General features: G+C 36.6%; 1 protein-coding gene across 2 annotated transcripts in view; it reads right to left on the bottom strand.

Moving 5' to 3' along the window:
* nav3 (neuron navigator 3) overlaps positions 1-14,420 on the bottom strand; it is a 252,304-nt gene extending 237,884 nt beyond the window's left edge. The window contains exon 1 of one of the 2 annotated variants that reach the window (XM_066724741.1): positions 14,275-14,420. In XM_066724741.1, the coding sequence (XP_066580838.1) occupies positions 14,275-14,346 (72 nt within the window). In that variant the 5' untranslated portion in view covers positions 14,347-14,420. Of the gene's footprint in view, positions 1-2,636; positions 2,805-14,274 lie in introns of those variants that run through there. The other variant, XM_066724742.1, reaches the window with a different exon arrangement.
* Between the last annotated feature and the right edge of the window lie 3,958 nt (positions 14,421-18,378).

The following is an 18,378-nucleotide window of genomic DNA, read 5'->3' as shown; positions in this document are numbered from 1 at the left end:
TTAACAAACAGTAAATTACAGTGATTATGTTTGTAGTGTGGCTGCCTGTCAGAGTGATGAATAGATACTGTGGTGTAAGACAGTGTATTAAGTGGATGTTTTTGTGGCAGATTTCTTCTCCTGCAGCTCCCAGGACTGGGGAGAGATGTGAGAATTCATCATTCGAACATCCTGACTCATAAGGAAACGGGGCCAGGAGTACCCAAGATTCCTCCCTTATCTCGGCTGTCAATCTACATGGAAACATTTTCGAGTCAGAAGATTGCTTCCCTGTTTCGCACATATTATTTTTAAGACGGAGTTCTGATTAAGTCTGTTAATTAAAACCTACAAGGCCTAGAAAAATACAGCTGTAAGGAAGTGTGAGCTACAGTAAATTGAAAGAATACAGTACAGCCTACCTATTCTGTTTCTAGCATTTGAAAACAGCACTGCACTCTTGATGTATTCGTTGCATTTTATTTCTCCCATTCGAATTGGACATCAGGATCAGATTATTCCACTCCATCCTGTCGTAGAGTCAGAGACCACAAGTTAGATCAGAAATGTGCCGAGTGTGAAGGACTCATCTGGCCTTGATCAATTTACAGACCTATATTATTATTTTATTATCCCGTATAATGTAAGTCGTTTCTTCAGTGTATTGCACATGCCCTTTGTTTATATTTTTGCCTTTGGCCCTGTTGCTTAACAATTCCCCAATAAATCTGACATCAATATCACATTAATCACTTGCGAAACAAATCCAGAGACAGTTCTTGTATTGGAGACCGGACTTCAGCGGCTGTTCTTAATATAGCCGTGTCTCCCTGCAGGGCTACAAGAGGTTTGAAGAGAGAGCAGGATCACAGGGCCATGTTTTTGACTGAGACATGCTCTAACACAGTCAAGAGTACAAAACAGTACAAACAGTGTAATCCTGGCTTTTTATCCTACGTGCGACATCGCAGAAGTGTTGCTCTTGTGTAGAGTTACATTTTTTAAAGATTACCTTGGCCTTGCTTCTACAATCATCTCTGATTAGATTCAATATAATGGAATAACTACACAGTTACAGGATTTGTTTGCTTGTTTGCTTGTGTTTTGACTTGGATAACATACTCACCAACACTTTTTAAATTAGACCAATATTATACATATTTATTTGCTTTAACATTTACGAAGATACCAATGCAGCAAAAATGGCAGATTTCTTGCCCCCACACACCAAACGCAGGTACTGGCACTGTTCATGAATCAGCTACAGGTGCCTGAAGCCATTTTATACAGACGTCTTATCTCTTCACAATTCAGAGAAAATTTAAACAAGATCAGAAACTGGGAGACTGACCTTCGGGGAAAACATGTTATGAACGCGATCAGTGATCTAAATTAGGAAGCACTTTTAATAGAGGTCACACTTTCAGCTGAGTCATATTTATACAAACTTCAACTATGATCTCGGAAAGATTGTGAGGAGTCCTGTTTTAACTTTCCAATGGAGCCAAGCACCACACTGTACACACATTTCAAATAGCTTGTACAATATTCCAGTATTATATAAAGCCTAGGATACTGCTTATTCAATATCTTGGGAAGAAATCACAAAAATATGTTTTCAGAGATTTAAGAACATAAACTAATTACTACATGTGTCCTGTATGGCAAAGGGCTCATTTAAACTATCTTCAGTTACATAAAAGTACTACAGGATTTCAAATAGCTTTTCCTCAATAGACATCATTTAGACCCTTTCCATGCTACTAGTTGTAATCATTGTGAGTAAAAAGACACAGGAACAAACACGTGGGGCAGTTAATGTTCAACCATCACAGGATAATAACTATTAATTATAATTCAGCAAAATAAACTATTTCTTAGCAACTGAATTGACTGTGGTTGGCTTTAATACTCACATCTACGGATGAAACAAAAACTAAAAGAGGGGAATGTTATAATAATTCAATTGCAAATACCCAAGTCAGATCTGTCTCTGGAAATCTAAATTATTTAAACAAAATGCATTTTGCCATTATTTTTACATCCTACAGCTGAAAAAAAAATCTGGATACTAAGCTTCTTCTGACTTCCACATAGTAAAACATGATTCAAAGTTTTAAATCACAAAGCTGCCAAAACCAATAGCCAAAAAAGCATCTGAATTACACTGCTGTGATTAATAAATGTTGACTTATTCACTAAATGCATCCAAAGGTTGTTACTGTGACAATCTCAAATTGTATTACAGTTGATCTTGTGCCAGGAGTACTTGCCTAATCGTAACTTATATAGGATCTGTTGACAATATTAGCTTAGTGTTCAGTTTTTGTTAGTGAATTACAAAACGACAGCATGTGTGTTTGTAAACATACATGTTAAAAATCTATACATTACGAATTGGCTGCACTAATATAATTAAACCCGTCTTTAAGGCCTTTAAGCCTCTCTTAAGTAAAACAAATGTTAATGTTAAAGCATTACCTTGCATTATGATCAATGGTAAGGAATATATTTATTTGTTTTCCTCAAATCTGCTTAAGTGACTCAAGTATTACATTTTATTTAAAGGATTACTCTGATTTATTTTTAAGTAAATTGCAGAAATATTTTCAAGTATTAAAATATAGTGGCTGCTTTATTTACTTGAATATAATTACCTTATAGTGTAGTTTTCTTTTCTCCTGGTCTTAGTTCTGCAATGGTTGCTGTTTTAACAAAAGATAAATCACCTTCCCTGCCATAAACTTCCAGTGAACTGCCTAGCCTTTACAGGACTGTGAGGTTTGTCACTAAAGCCTTGGATCAAAAAAACACTCTCTCCTTCATTCAGCCCCCTCTTTGGTTTGGTTTACAACTGTGTGATTGCTCGTGATTTATAACCTATCTAAACAAACTCAACCAGTTAGGCAACAAAGAAGGCATTCAAGTCAAACACTTCCCTGAGAGGTGGAACATGCCCTCTGTTTGGCGACGACTAATACTGTCAGAGACCGCAATCGACCACCTTTTTTGTCAGAATCGGTATCCTGAAAAGCACCCATTCCACCTCAGACAAGATTACTCCAGGCTAATTAAACAGAAGTATTAAGTAGTGTACATGCAAATTGTTTCCCCATGATAAAGCCTAAAACCCCCGTTGGAAATTTCCTGAGCACAGTGTTTAATTTTAAGAGAAACCGTCCTTCTCCATTGACAGAGTCTGAGTAAATTCAGTCTAAACCCTTGGGTGTTTGCTCATTCATTGTTATTTTAATGTGATTAATTTTATACACAACAAGCATGACCAAATTTAGTCTAGCAGCCCTGTTCAGCTTGATGCTGTAAATATCAAGCCCCCCCTCTGTATCCACATGCATAATTAAAGCCATAGAAGTCTCTTTTGCTGAACTGAAATTTACAAAAGGTCAGCGTCACCTGTGCAACCTGTAATGTTATAATTGATAAAAGCTGAATGAACCTGGAAATGTATGTGAACTAAAGGGAACCTTATCAGACCTGAACGTCTATCAGTTGTGTGCAATCCCATGGCAGTAGAAAGCATCTGACAATCAGATAGATAATGATGCAGAACGGGAAAACATACTGATAACAAGAAAACATACAGAGCTCCTGAAAGAAAATCACCGAACACACACTGAATTATTTAACTACTACAAGTCTCTTCGACACGAGATGATACAGCAACTGTTACTTCACCGCAAGTGTGCTGCAGTTCTTTAACAGAACAGAAGTTACTTAATATAGTCAATTGCCCAGCATGTTAATGTACACGGACCCACATTCAAGCCTCGGCAACCACATCTCACTGGAATACAGCACAAGGACGAATCAGCGTACAGAAACCTCCAAAGAAAAGAAAAATCGCAATAACTTCTCAACTCATCACTAGCAATAGTACTGTTTTGCCATCTCTCTTTCACTGGCTCCAGTTCACTAGTAAACAACCAGGGGATGGAAAGTAAATAAAATGCAGAACGCAAGTCGTAGACCTATGTAGTACGGTGTGTTATTATAGTAGACATTTAAAAGGGTCAGCTGGAACAGTTTAATTATTTACAAAAATAATCCACACCTATCATTCAAAGCCACTTCACACTGTCTGGTGAGGTTGAACTTTGGGAAAATCCACTGCCGCAGTGCTGTGTAGACTGTGAACAAATGTCACTTAGGTTTTATCGCTCTGAACCCCCCGAAGTGAGAGTAGCATCTCAGTCTCACACCCTCAGAGAAATATCAGCAGCAAATCAAAATATCTGCCTGACAACTCTGGCCATGTAATGGACATTACATAGATGGATGATTCATCCCTTATTGATGTAATTCTATTACAATCATGCCCAATATTGCTCTTCATGAAAGCCTGTCTGCAAAGGTAGACGATTATTAAACTCTACATTTTTGTAAAAGCTAGAAAGCTGTGTTTTGAAAAGAATCTAAAAAATACTGTATACATGAATGTAAAAAAAAAAAAAAAATGAATTGTTGGCAGGACATAAGGTGAAATTCCTTTACTTCTTAGTGAGGAAACCACCGGTTGAACCTGTTCAAAATGTTTAAGCATGTAGAAGAGTGGGACATTCTATCACAATGGGAAGAGTGTATTTTACATACCCAAAAATCTAACTATAGCATGCCTGAATTAATCGCGATACCTCAAATAGTTTCACAATTGAGTGTGTTAAAAAAATTGTAGTTAGAGGTTTCATTCAAAGCAAGTGGAAGTTTGTGCCCCTGATGTTATTTTAATCATCCATATGTTCTCAATTTAACTGACACCTATAGGACCATCCCAGATGTTAAATAATCAAGCTAAATCAATTTTCAACATCTCTCAAGTCGGGAATACTACCCAGAGGGGGTGGGATATTGTCGTTTTTTTTTTACAGAAATTCTTATTTGTATAATGTCAGTCAGCAAATGCATTAAAATAAAATGGTTTCACAAACTTATAGGATGTGAAATATCATTTTGCAGAGAAAAAATCAATGAAATCAGCATTCTCGGATGTCCCTTATGCATATTATCAGAAAGAGCGGCAACAGGGACACATCTACAAGTCCTGACAACATTTCAACATTCCTGCAATGTGAGAGAAAAAATTAACTAACATTGTTCTTTCCTCCAGAAATGTATTACTGTACCTAGTGCTGACATCCCATTACACTGTAAACACAGCTGCGCAATGAAGCAAAGGACAGTTTTATTTATTGTATAGTACAGTGTACAAGAACACTTCAAGCAAGTTTATGCGGGGAATGTTGTTTTTTTTCAATACGATTACTTCAAGTTCAAACAAAACAAACTTGTTTGGATTTCCGAAAAAGAGATCAAGAGTCTTTAAATCTTACTACTCATTATCTGATAATTTAATCAAAAAATTGACTGTGTGGACATCAATGTTCAATCAATTTCTAAAAGGAAACTGTGAATAATAATTCAGATTTCACAGAAAACAAATAAACTTCTTAAAAACAAACACAATTTGGTAGATCACTGCACAGAGATGTGTTTGTGTGGGAACCAGATGTTCTTACCACTGCAGACTTATTGGTCAAAGTATTCCTTGCACATAATTAATCAGAACACAAAAGGGTGCATCTTTCCTCAAACAATGAATTATTACTCAAGCACAAAATGCTCTTTTGATTTAAGAGCAGTCTACAGGGGATTGCTAATGAACTTACAGGTAATGCTTATGGCTGCCAACAAACACACACTGGACATCAAATCATTTATCTCTTTATTCATTTTTTCAGAATATATCAGATACCTTTTCCTCCATGATAGCTTGGCTGAAAAATGCTTCAGGCACAGTTTAGTTGGATTTTAAATACGTTTTATGTATTCATATCTCCCATAAAAGTGTTTGAGGTGCTTGGCATGAATGGCACTTCAGAAAACTGGTTTATAATCGTATTGTGACCGCCTGTGCTGTATTACTGTTTTGGGACCACTATAATTTAAATGTGTGCATCAAAGTAATACTTTTATAAATCATAACAACTGCTGCACAAAGAAAATATCAAACACTTGCCATACGGTATATTTCACCTGGGTTCAGACAATACTATGGAATTCCCATTCTAATCGTAACCATTCAGTGATTTAAGATCTGTTACTAATAGATATAGCATGACTCCATCTCAGCATTAACTCAATCAATGGTGAAATTCTAGCCAGAGGCAAAAACAATCTCATCTTGCAGACATGTGCTTCATGATAAGGACAACATGCTATTAACTATATAGGATTTAACACGAGGAATGAAATTCCTGATGGTATCAGAATCGAGAATGGCATCACAGGCTTGAATGCAGCTTGTAAATCATATCTCTCTAAAAGTGTCTGTCTCCCAGAGAAAAAAAGGATCTGAGCTCAAAGAGTGCACCCTCTGCGCGATTCTTCAGCATCCATACCTTTCATGAACAAAGCAACACCCCCCAGTTGAAATGCATGATGGGCCCAAAAGAAATCCTAAACCTTAAATCTTCCCTTTCTTCATAACCTGTTATTAAATAATTCTGTATTGTAATGTTGTGAATATGAGCGTAAGCAGGTTCCAGAACAGAATAAATTCAAAAGCCCATGCTTTTGCAATGCTTTTGGAATGACATTATAAATTTGTAGAATTCAATATCATTGTGATTCAATATAACATTAAATTTTGCAATATTTTTCAAAATTATAATGCATCAGATCATTCAGCACCATGTCATTCACAACTGAAATAGTAAAGTTAAAGATCTGAAGACATTTTTATAAACCCAAAAACACAACTTGCATTTTTACTGTTTTTCTTTCCCCTGCACTTATAGTCTTGTTGAGAGCTCTGTTTTGACATGTTTTCTTGACTTTTCATTCCACTACTGTCACTTTAGGTTGCACAATTGTAAATCCGTCACAGCATTTGAGCTGAACCACTTCAACATTTGTTAGTGATGCAAAGAAAACAATGTTAACATTTTTTTAATTAAAGAGTCTGCAGATGCATGTCGCCATCTTAAAATTGGATTTCTGTTGATTACAAGACATTGAAAAATTTCAACTGTTTTCATCATAATCACAGTCAATGACACACAACTTCTAAAGCATATGGCTGCAAGATTAAATCAGAGATCCACAATACCAATAGTCTGTGCTATGTGCAGAGAGCCAGTAAATATTAGCCCAACCCTTATCACACTGACAAGTGTGCAGTGTGAAAAGAAGTGGATGGTTTGACAGTGCATGTGTCAGAGGAAAGCTGTCAACATCTCTCAAGCATAACTGAAAGAAAGGTGACAGTAAGCCAAGTTGATTAACAGTTGCCAATTCTAAATTTAAAGTGTATCACGTATAAAATTTACAACAATTAAAGTACAGCAAAGACATGACAATTAGTTACTCGGGAGAGTTTAGGTATGCTTTCGGTTACTGATATTTTTGGCACTTAATAACCACCGTTAAAAAAGAGGTATGGTTTTCATTGTGAAATGAAGAGGAGGATTCCACCTGTAAGCTAACCAGAAGCATCTGTAGAAATCCGCCAGCAGAACCAGCATCTGCAGTATCAGACAGATGGAGAGAGAGAAGGGCAGCTCATAGGAAGGAAAGGAGAGTTCGCCGATATCTACAAGGAGGATGTATAGCAACTACAAAGAATCTACTAAAGGAAAACACAGTTATCTTTCAAATCCAGAATACTACCCAAAGGGGGGTGGGACATTGCACATTACAATGGGTCACTCAGACAGGCCCTGCCTCTGCCTGCTTTAACTAGTACCATGCACAGGCATCCTGCCATTTTCTGCCCAATATTACTAGGCAACAGGCTCATGCATGACCTCAAAGCCTATGAGTATTCTCTTTTTCAGATACCCAGTGGGTGCATTTGCAACGTATTGGTTTAAAAGTATTCCAGATTAATCAGTTGTGGATTTGCAAAGTTATTTCTAATCATTAATTTTGTTATATGTATTCTCAAGACCTTCCTGATCAAGACAGGGCTCAGAAGAAAAGCTTAACACTCTAAAGCTATTTAACACTGTCTAAATATATGCATACAGTATACATACATACATCATTTAAAAATGCAACAGAAAATGACACTTTTTTCCAGCAGGAACTTGCTTATCTCTAAAAACAACCTATTAGTCTTAGAGGTTAAACCCCTTGGGAGTGCCTTTGGGTAATGAAGAGAAACATGCACTTCTTTATGCTTTATGTGCATTTTACATATTTCACCTGTTACCACCACAGGTATTTGAGAAATAATCCATGCCCTATTCCCTCTCCATTGCTTTTCTTGTTTGACAGTGAGAAACACTTCTGTTCGCTTGGAGTTAAGGAAGACAAATTGAAAGCAGGTGTGAGGAGTGGAAGACAGAGTATTCTCTCATTTGAAATTAGTTCATCTAATGGGGTTTTCATGATATGGTTTTCGACAGCAGCAAATTATATCAAAGCATCTACAGCTTAAGCATAACAGCATAAGAAGTGCTTAGACACATTATTAATACATTGTCCAACCTTCTCATGCATATTAAATAACAATTTTCTTTATAAATCATGTACACCTTATTGGGGGGGGGGATATTTCATTATGTGACACCAGTCAAATACAACTTAAATATTGAATTGCACAATTACTTTTTAATATTCTCCATACGGGAGAACAGGTAAGGGTTGTAGCCACATCAACAATGAAAATGTCATTGAAGAGTTTTAAAATAATGATAATTCTCTGCATGGGATGATATTTATACACAAGATAAGAGGTACAGGATTTGCAAATGCTGCTCTGTGATTGGCTGGTTACTCATATGTGATTTATAATGGAAGTTAATAACATTAAAATCTATTGTCAGCTCCAGCTTGCGTCACTTAAATTACATTACTGTTGGGCTACTTTCTATTGTATATGAATGGTTTATTTATACGGCAAGCAAATACAATTAAAACTGCATTATTCTACTAACAGGTTTATCCTACAAGAGGCTAATGGGTAATATCCTGAACCTAAACCGTCATGTAATCTATCTGATTTTCAGAAAGAACAATGCATCTAAACAAAGGAGGCCATTTTTTTCTTTTTTGTAACTGTGTGTGATTATGATCCTTTAATTACAAGAAGAAACTATTGCAACTCCAAAGTAATCAGCAATAACATGATATAAGTGTCAGACAAGTCCAAAAACATACCATACCATATTGTACCATATTTGATTATGGTGCTGATGGTTTATTGGTCTACAAACAAACTGATAACACATCAGTACACACGATATGTATACAAATATAAGGTATTTCGTATATAGACAGATTAAAGATGTATAAAATAGTAAATGCTGGGTTATCATTAGGTTAAACTCAAATAATCTAAATGAAGTGTTTTAAATAAGTTGACCCACCTGTATGGCTGAAACCCTACAATTGCACAATGTAAATAGAAAGCAAAGTCTTTCGCATTACAACACAAAACAGTGTTTTGACAATACTGGTGGCACTGTAGAGAAAATTACATGGTAATGGCAAAGCTTTCACATAGTACAGTCTGCTTGTGTCCCAGTTTAATAAAGCTTGTTATGTTTTTATAATGAATTTGATTTGTTGGCATTGCATATGCATATAATTAAACATTAGCAAATTATAATGAAACTAAAATTGAAGAAATCTAAATGAAAAAAGCAGAGTATATTTTTCCAAAATATAAGAAAGCTATTCCCATTGAATCACAGGAACCGTACTTCAGATAACAGGTAGCAAGCGCTCTCTAGTGATTTAGCAGGGAATACGCCTACCCAGAGCACAGCAACAAACAAAAAAAAACAGGCTTTTCCACAAAAGTGAAGTGACATTGTGAAGCTGAGAAGTTAGGAAGACAAGTCAGCTGAAAATCCACTGCCTGTGTATCCATATCTTCACCATAAATGAAGGGGAACATATGGTCGGCCAAAGTGCCTCTTCAGGGCTTTAAACCTGGTCTGATCTCTCCCTTCTCCCAACCTCTCCATCAGGCACATAGCTTCAAAAGGCAGGCAGTTCATGATTACTGTACTTGAATCAACTGGAATTATGAATTATTGATGTAGTGCTACACATAAAACAACACAAGGTTCCCTAGTACAGCACATGCAGCACTATAGCGTGTTTCGCCGTATGTGAGGATGTTGTATGTTAGGGATGCAATATTGATGTCTGTGAAAAAAAAAAAAAATGTATCTAAGCTGTTCTGCATAACCTTCCCAGATTTCAGTGCACTCTTACATTCACAAATCGCTGCAGAATTACCTTGGCTAGAATCAGAAAGTTGGGAGGTAAAGAGCTGGCTGTACTTCAACTGTGAATTGTTTTGGGATCCTACTTTTGGTGGTTTTTGAGTGCGAAAAAACCATGTGAACCACTTTCTCATCTATTTCAGACCAATAATCCGTTTTGAACTTTCTGATGGGGACAGAGCCTGTTGTACTAAATGCATCGCACCGCATGTTAGTTAAAATTGCTGCCACAGTTGCATCTAAATTGTATTAGACATTTTTGCATGTCAGATAATCTAAATTAAGTTGCTATTCTATACTATACAATCAGGTGACTAATTCTTATTTTATTGCATTTTATTTTGTGTTATTTTTTACTAATCAGGTGTGAAGTCTTTTAAGAACAGTGAAACAAATGCATCTCTCTTGAGGGAAATCTGAAGCACCTGTTCATATGGACAACTGGTATTCCTGTCACAGCCGATCACAAAATCTGCCACCAGCATGACTCTTCTGAAACGCTCCCTTCTTTCTCTTGGTGCACATGCGCTTATTAAATATTCATTGGGACTCTGCTGTCTCTCAGCTCAGCCATAAAAGAGACTAAATAGCCCTCTAAATGTTCAGGTTTTACAATTCACTTTACAGTTCACTGCAGATCTATTTAGATCTATTTATAAAGATACATCTCCCCCACCCAAAAATAAGCATGATAATTAGATCAATAATATTAGTTTACTTGTTTTCAGCTGCAGTGTCAATTAATCCTACCCTGTTTTAAATACATTAGGAACTGAAATAATATACACTCACCTAAAGGATTATTAGGAACACCTGTTCAATTTCTCATTAATGCAATTATCTAACCAACCAATCACATGGCAGTTGCTTCAATGCATTTAGGGGTGCGGTCCTGGTCAAGACAATCTCCTGAACTCCAAACTGAATGTCTGAATGGGAAAGAAAGGTGATTTAAGCAATTTTGAGCGTGGCATGGTTGTTGGTGCCAGATGGGCTGGTCTGAGTATTTCACAATCTGCTCAGTTACTGGGATTTTCACGCACAACCATTTCTAGGGTTTACAAAGAATGGTGTGAAAAGAGAAAAACATCCAGTATGTGGCAGTCCTGTGGGCGAAAATGTCTTGTTGATGCTAGAGGTCAGAGGAGAATGGGCCGACTGATTCAAGCTGATAGGAGAGCAACTTTGACTGAAATAACCACTCGTTACAACCGAAGTATGCAGCAAAGCATTTGTGAAGCCACAACACATACAACCTTGAGGCGGATGGGCTACAACAGCAGAAGACCCCACCGGGTACCACTCATCTCCACTACAAATAGGAAAAAGAGGCTACAATTTGCACAAGCTCACCAAAATTGGACAGTTGAAGACTGGAAAAATGTTGCCTGGTCTGATGAGTCTCGATTTTCTGTTGAGACATTCAGATGGTAGAGTCAGAATTTGGCGTAAACAGAATGAGAACATGGATCCATCATGCCTTGTTACCACTGTGCAGGCTGGTGGTGGTGGTGTAATGGTGTGGGGGATGTTTTCTTGGTACACTTTAGGCCCCTTAGTGCCAATTGGGCATCGTTTAAATGCCACGGCCTACCTGAGCATTGTTTCTGACCATGTCCATCCCTTTATGACCACCATGTACCCATCCTCTGATGGCTACTTCCAGCAGGATAATGCACCATGTCACAAAGGTCGAATCATTTCAAATTGGTTTCTTGAACATGACAATGAGTTCACTGTACTAAACTGGCCCCCACAGTCACCAGATCTCAACCCAATAGAGCATCTTTGGGATGTGGTGGAACGGGAGCTTCGTGCCCTGGATATGCATCCCACAAATCTCCATCAACTGCAAGATGCTATCCTATCAATATGGGCCAACATTTCTAAAGAATGCTTTCAGCACCTTGTTGAATCAATGCCACGTAGAATTAAGGCAGTTCTGAAGGCGAAAGGGGGTCAAACACAGTATTAGTATGGTGTTCCTAATAATCCTTTAGGTGAGTGTACAGCGGAAGTTTGAGATCATTACCTCTTCTTTTCCTCATAGGACTCCAGACGTATCACAGTAAGAGACCCACTTCGATTTCAAATGAGTCTTAAATTTAGATTTGACCCACAAAAAGCTTCCATGAAAATGGGAGATAATAACACTAGGTTTAGAACTTCTTTAAAAAAAAAAAAATCACCTCAAATTCTAGTATTTTTTATTGTCATAAATACCGGCAATATCCAGTAAGATACGTTTCCATTTTGTTGAAGGAAATCTAAACAACTAATGCACTTGCTGTTTTTTTGTATTCATTCTCCTGTGTTCAAATAATAATGACCTACTAGAGCACTGTCAAAATACATTATTACGAGTAAGGGATTTGGGACTCTAAGAGGACCCTTGGGACTCAAAATCCCAGAATTCCTAGCAAAAGACTGTGCTACTGTTATTTGTGGCATTGTTCAGTCTTTCCAGGATTTCAGACATTTAGGCATTGGATGCAAAGTCTCTCTTTTTATCTTTGAGGAAAAACAAAAACAAACAAAGAAACACTTTGCAACAAAATAATTAAATCAGAGGATATAAATAAAATGCATTATCCAGTGTAAATAATAATAATGAAATGTACCAATGTACCAAAACCTCCATATGAAATTACAGTCAGTGATAATAAAGATATTGTTTTAAACACAGCAAGACCTCAATAATTGACCAAGAACTCATATTTATGATATTCCTTTTTTCTTTATTTGTTTTTTAAGTTGTTCTAATGCACCATAACATATACATCCCATATACAGCCAGCTGCCAGAAACATACAAACTGTAACCACTCTGCCAAAGGGTCAGTCACTTCTCCATTAATATTTAATAGTACTTTCATCACATTAGCTCATCTTTCTCCTGGGTTTGCTAAAAATTAAGTGGCTATGCCCCCAGTCGTGTGGGCCATAATTCCTCTCGTACAGTTTGGAATTAAATAATTGGTTGCGCAAAAACCAAAGCAAAACAAAATAGAAATGTGCGAACAATCAAACATTTTAATCAGGGACTACTTTAAAAATATTCTGTCCATCACAACCACCTTGAAGCATAGCAACTGATGAATAACCTGCATGTTGTCTGAATTAGTAAAGCCTTGGCTGTGTAGTGTTGAACACTTTTTACAACATGGTTTCACTCATTAATGGGTGCTGCCTATTGAACTGGTAAGCTTAATTAAGGTAGGATACCCCTTAATATGAGCTTACAGAGATGGACGTTATGTCTTCTAACAGTGTGATGCCTAACAAATTACATACCCTGTTACGGCACAAGACTCCAGGTGCAGTAACTCTCTACTGTCTCACTCAGTCCTGGTGAGCAGCAGGTGTACTTTAAAGATATCAGCTCGACCTGTGCAGCCTATCAAACAAGCATCTCCACTGCCCCTACACTCACACCTGTTGTATTACTTCAGACACAAAGGAAAGCTCTTTGGCAGTCCCGTGGCAGTACAAAATAAAACAAAGTGCTGCGTGACTTTATAGTGCCCTAATAGTACAGCAAATGCCACATCAGATATATGACTGGCGCACATGGTAGTCAGATGTTCCAGGATGAAGATACATTTATTTATCGGCTACTGTCCGTTAGTAAGAATCAGGTCAGTAAATCAGGACTGTCCCAATTAGACCTAGCATTTTAAAGCAGACTTGAATATTGCTGTCAAAGAGGGGAAACAAATCATTTCAATTGCCCAAAAATGCAATTTACTGCACTGCAGAATCAAAGTAAGCTGTGTCTGTGTATGGGAAAAAGAGTTTTTGAATCTTCCCTCAAGCATATTTAAGAAATAAGTAAATAAGTTAAATGGATGTCTTGGGTAAAATGTTTTAAACTAAAAATCGTGGAACACAAATGTCGTCCAAGGCATCTTTGCTTCTGCTAGTTCTGAGCTTCACACGAGAGAAAGCAGGAGTTCGGCTGATTTTATTATTAGTTATCTCTTCTCCACAATTTTCAAACAAAATGCATATAGAGATAGAAAGTGCCACTGCTGTCCTACCTTTTTCTGATCTTCCAACTTGTGACTTGATGGTTTCTTCCCATGCTTGCTTGCTTCTGATGGTAAATCCATCCCTTGGTCAATTGAAATTTCTCCAGAAAGACGAGAGAAAAGCCAAAGTGCGGGGGAGGGGGCTAAAAACAGGCAGTCAAGCCGTTTCCCCAAAACACACCTTCGCTCAACTTCAAGGACTCCATGGAATAATTCAAAGCCTTGTGTGTTGAAATGGGAGAACGAAGCCCAGGAGACACGTGTGGGGTAATCCGAATGAGCACATCATCAGTGGAGAAGACAAACTGACACTGGCAATAAAAATCATCTATTCATGTTTCACTGATTCCTGCAGAAAACACTCCACTGTTTTTTATTGGCCAATTTTGTATCCAGTCATCGGGTTTGGTCTTCACATCTGTAGAAGAGAAACAAATCTTAAGCCATTTGAAATGCAAAAGAGACTTATACCCTTTGCTTTTAATAACTTTTAATAATTGTAAACATTAAATACTGTTGTATATGCCGATGTTTCCTCATGATGAGATTTCAAACCACTTTGGAGTTAAAACCTGGTTTCTACCAGCTCTCAGTGATAACAACAGCACCAGTGGGTGGTAGCTTTGGCCCTCAAGTACAAACATTCATACTACCCTGACACATAGTACTTAACTGCCATTCCTACAAACACAACCAGCTTTGTATTCCTGAATTAAAGGCAATCAAGTGCACTTAAGCACTACAAATGACAACAATAACACTGCAGATTCACGCTGAATGGGATGGATAAATAAAACATTTACCTCAAGTTCAGTGTATCGTTTCATACTTAAACTTTTGGATTTTTCATGAAACCCTGTTGCGTGTTGTAGCAAGATCCATATTTCCTACTGGTTTCAATTGGACAGTCCCCCCAAAATCGATCTTCAACTGTCATATAAAATCAGTACAAGTAATCTGCTGGGTTGTAAGTGGGTCAATCAAAAACAAAATTACTCCAGGCAGTAAAAGGAGAGGACTGTTAGGTAATCATTTGAAACCAAATAAAAATCATTTTCACAACAAACTACCACACGCTGGACTTCTTTAAACTCGGTCAGTTTCAAATCTCAATATCCCCTGACATTAAAAATATGATTGTAATAATGTTATTGAATGTGATATAACCGTATGATGATGATAGTTTGTTTGTTCATCATTCTCCATTCTAAAAATGTGATTAAAACATCGAATACCAGTTCCCTATGAACTAAATGAAAAATCCCCCAAAATATAAAGTGTAAAAATAAAAGACTATTATGATGGAAGGAAGAGAACCTGACTCAGATTACCCTGAAGATGAGAGACTACTGTTAATGTAACAAAAATGTAATTGCTGTAATGGATGTGACTTTAAAACATTAAAGAGACGCTACACTCTGGAAACTAAGCAAATGCAGCACGGTCTAAAATAATAATGACATACAAATCATGCATATTAAAAAAAAACTTTACTGGGGTTTCAAAGGTTAATCTTTGACTGAAATATTGAAATGCATTTTCATAGCAGCATAATTCAAACATTTTACAGTTCAACAACATTTAATAACCTTTCCAGATAAAGTCACCTCACTTGAAACGTGACGAAGTGCAGACCACATGGGATTATTACATTAATAATAGAAACAAACAAATACATAAACACATTTCTTATTTGTAAGATAATCAAAGCAATATGTGCATATTTCTAGAATTACTTGGGAATACAGACATGTTTTTCAACAAAGACTTCTGCTAGAGCGCACTGGTGGTAAAAACATGTTTGTATAACTGTCTTTCTCCTTCTGTACCAGGTATAACTACATACATACATATAACTATCTAGTCCATTATGCAGCACTCCAGCTATCTTCTTAAGGTACACGAGCAGCACATGTCTTGACTCTGCAGGCTGGTTTTAGACAAGCATGGAATAATAAGTGTCTGTTTGAGCTCACAGTGATTTAGATTAAATCAAACTGACAAAGTAGGTGGAGGACATTCATTATATTTCTTTCTAAGATACTGTTAAGAAATAATATTACATTGACTGACAGTTTAATTCAAGAACTGAATACTGTTATTTAGAAAGAGTTTGTAGCATTCCACAAACACTCGAGACATTCAGCTAGCGTATGGAGAATATGCAGCATTACAAGAAAGAGCAACTTGGTTTTGACAGGCATCAGCAATCAGAAGACAGCATGCTTGTTCATTCAGGAGATACATTTAATGAGATCTATCCAACATAAAGCACTGTAATTATGGGGCATAGCTACATAGTACTTTCAGCATGTCAAAGGTCTTTTCTAAACGACTTTTCCAGCATACGAACAGTATACTATGAATGTTCCCTTCTCCATTCAGATGACCATTAGAAAACAAATCAAATGCTTTTTCAGAGCAATTCATACACCCATATAATGCACCGAAATGGCTTAATGGAAAGAAACCATTATACTCATCATCGTTTCAAATGGTTTTTGAAGGCCAACACTAAACCAATAACAGCAGAAATATTCTCAAGGATGTATGGGTTTACTGACGTTTTGTGTATTCATTTATGTGTGTGTGGGGGAGGGGGAACAGGGGTTTACATCAGTACTTGGGGATATTGTTCTTTCACAAAATCTGTACTTAAAATGTATTCTCAAAACAAAAGGCAAAGGCTTGTAATGAGATTTACCACACAAAAGGCTCCATAATAGTAATGTCACAGGTACATAATTTTAATTAGTCCAGGGCATTTTTCTTTCTTTTTCAATTAGATATTAAGGAATGCATTATTAATCAAAACAAAGCAATACACATGACTTAAAAATGGCATCGGAACTTGTAAACTGGAAATGGGAATTCAAAATTGAATCACAGGTTAGGAAAATATCTTGATTGCAGTTTTGCAGGTATCAATAAAAAAAATACATTTACTTTAAATTAACTTGTTTTCAAGTAAATTGGAAAATAAATTACTTCAAATTGATCTACTTTTGACTTTTGTTTATCGGTTCAGGGAATATTTTTAAGGTTTCATTTTTTACTTTTACTGCACATTAAAATGCATTCTCTGTATCAATAAGTATTTTTCAGAAGCGATTGTTCAAACACCTACTATAATTAATATATATATTTTAACATTTTATCGAATTCATTGTCTACCATAACTTACTCCAAATCTTACATGATCTGAAACTCACATAAACAATTACAGGTCTGTAGGTAGACATGGAACAGAGTTATGTAAAGGCATTCATTAGGAATATGTGTTAAGAAAGCTGTTAGCTGAATACAACGTGCATCTATTAAAATACATAACGTCATGTGTGTATTTCAATTTGAAAGAATGTCTCTCTTCTTTTGAAAATGCAATACAATGTGGTTTTCATGGGTTAATTGCAGGTTAAGTTTCTAATACAGCTTATATGTGACTTGAAACATCACATTTTAGACTACGATAAAGCTATTAAAACTGTGTCTATAGGTCAATAGGTATAACAGCTTTGTGAACAGAACAAATAAGAGCTAAACAAAGCAGCTGAAATGGGTAGATTGTATTAATCTCTCTCTTTCTGGTGTGAAGGGCACAGCTATCTGGGTTTTAAAGTTTTGGGGAAACAATATCTGATGCACATTACAAAACTGAAGTGCTCTTTATTTAATCATTTGCACGGTGAAGTGGAAATAACATAAAATGAGCTTCGACAAAGGGAACATTTTGGATTTCCATCTTCTGTTTGGCTGTAGTGCTCATTCTGCCCCTTGACAAAAAACAAGTGTGCATGTACTCCTTCTGCAAACGGATAAGTGTCAGCCAAGCTAAGAATCCATCACCGCAACTTGAAAACAGACAAAAGACTATTTTAATTTCATGAGAAATAAATTGATTTTTACAGCAGCCTGCAAGATAATGAAATCTTAACAGCTACCCTCTGGGTAAAACCAAAAAATAAAAAATAAAAACAGTGGGACTGAAAATATAACAGCCATGCAGGCAATGAAATATGGACAGAGAAAACTGCAGAAGAAACATTATAGACTCAGGTCCTGATGCACTTTGACCTCTTGTCTCAAACTAATGTGTGCTAAACTAGTTATCAG

The sequence above is a fragment of the Amia ocellicauda genome, chromosome 15 (genome assembly GCF_036373705.1).
Source record: "Amia ocellicauda isolate fAmiCal2 chromosome 15, fAmiCal2.hap1, whole genome shotgun sequence".
Taxonomy (NCBI): Eukaryota; Metazoa; Chordata; class Actinopteri; order Amiiformes; family Amiidae; genus Amia; species Amia ocellicauda.
This window is presented reverse-complemented; position numbering and strand designations above follow the sequence as displayed.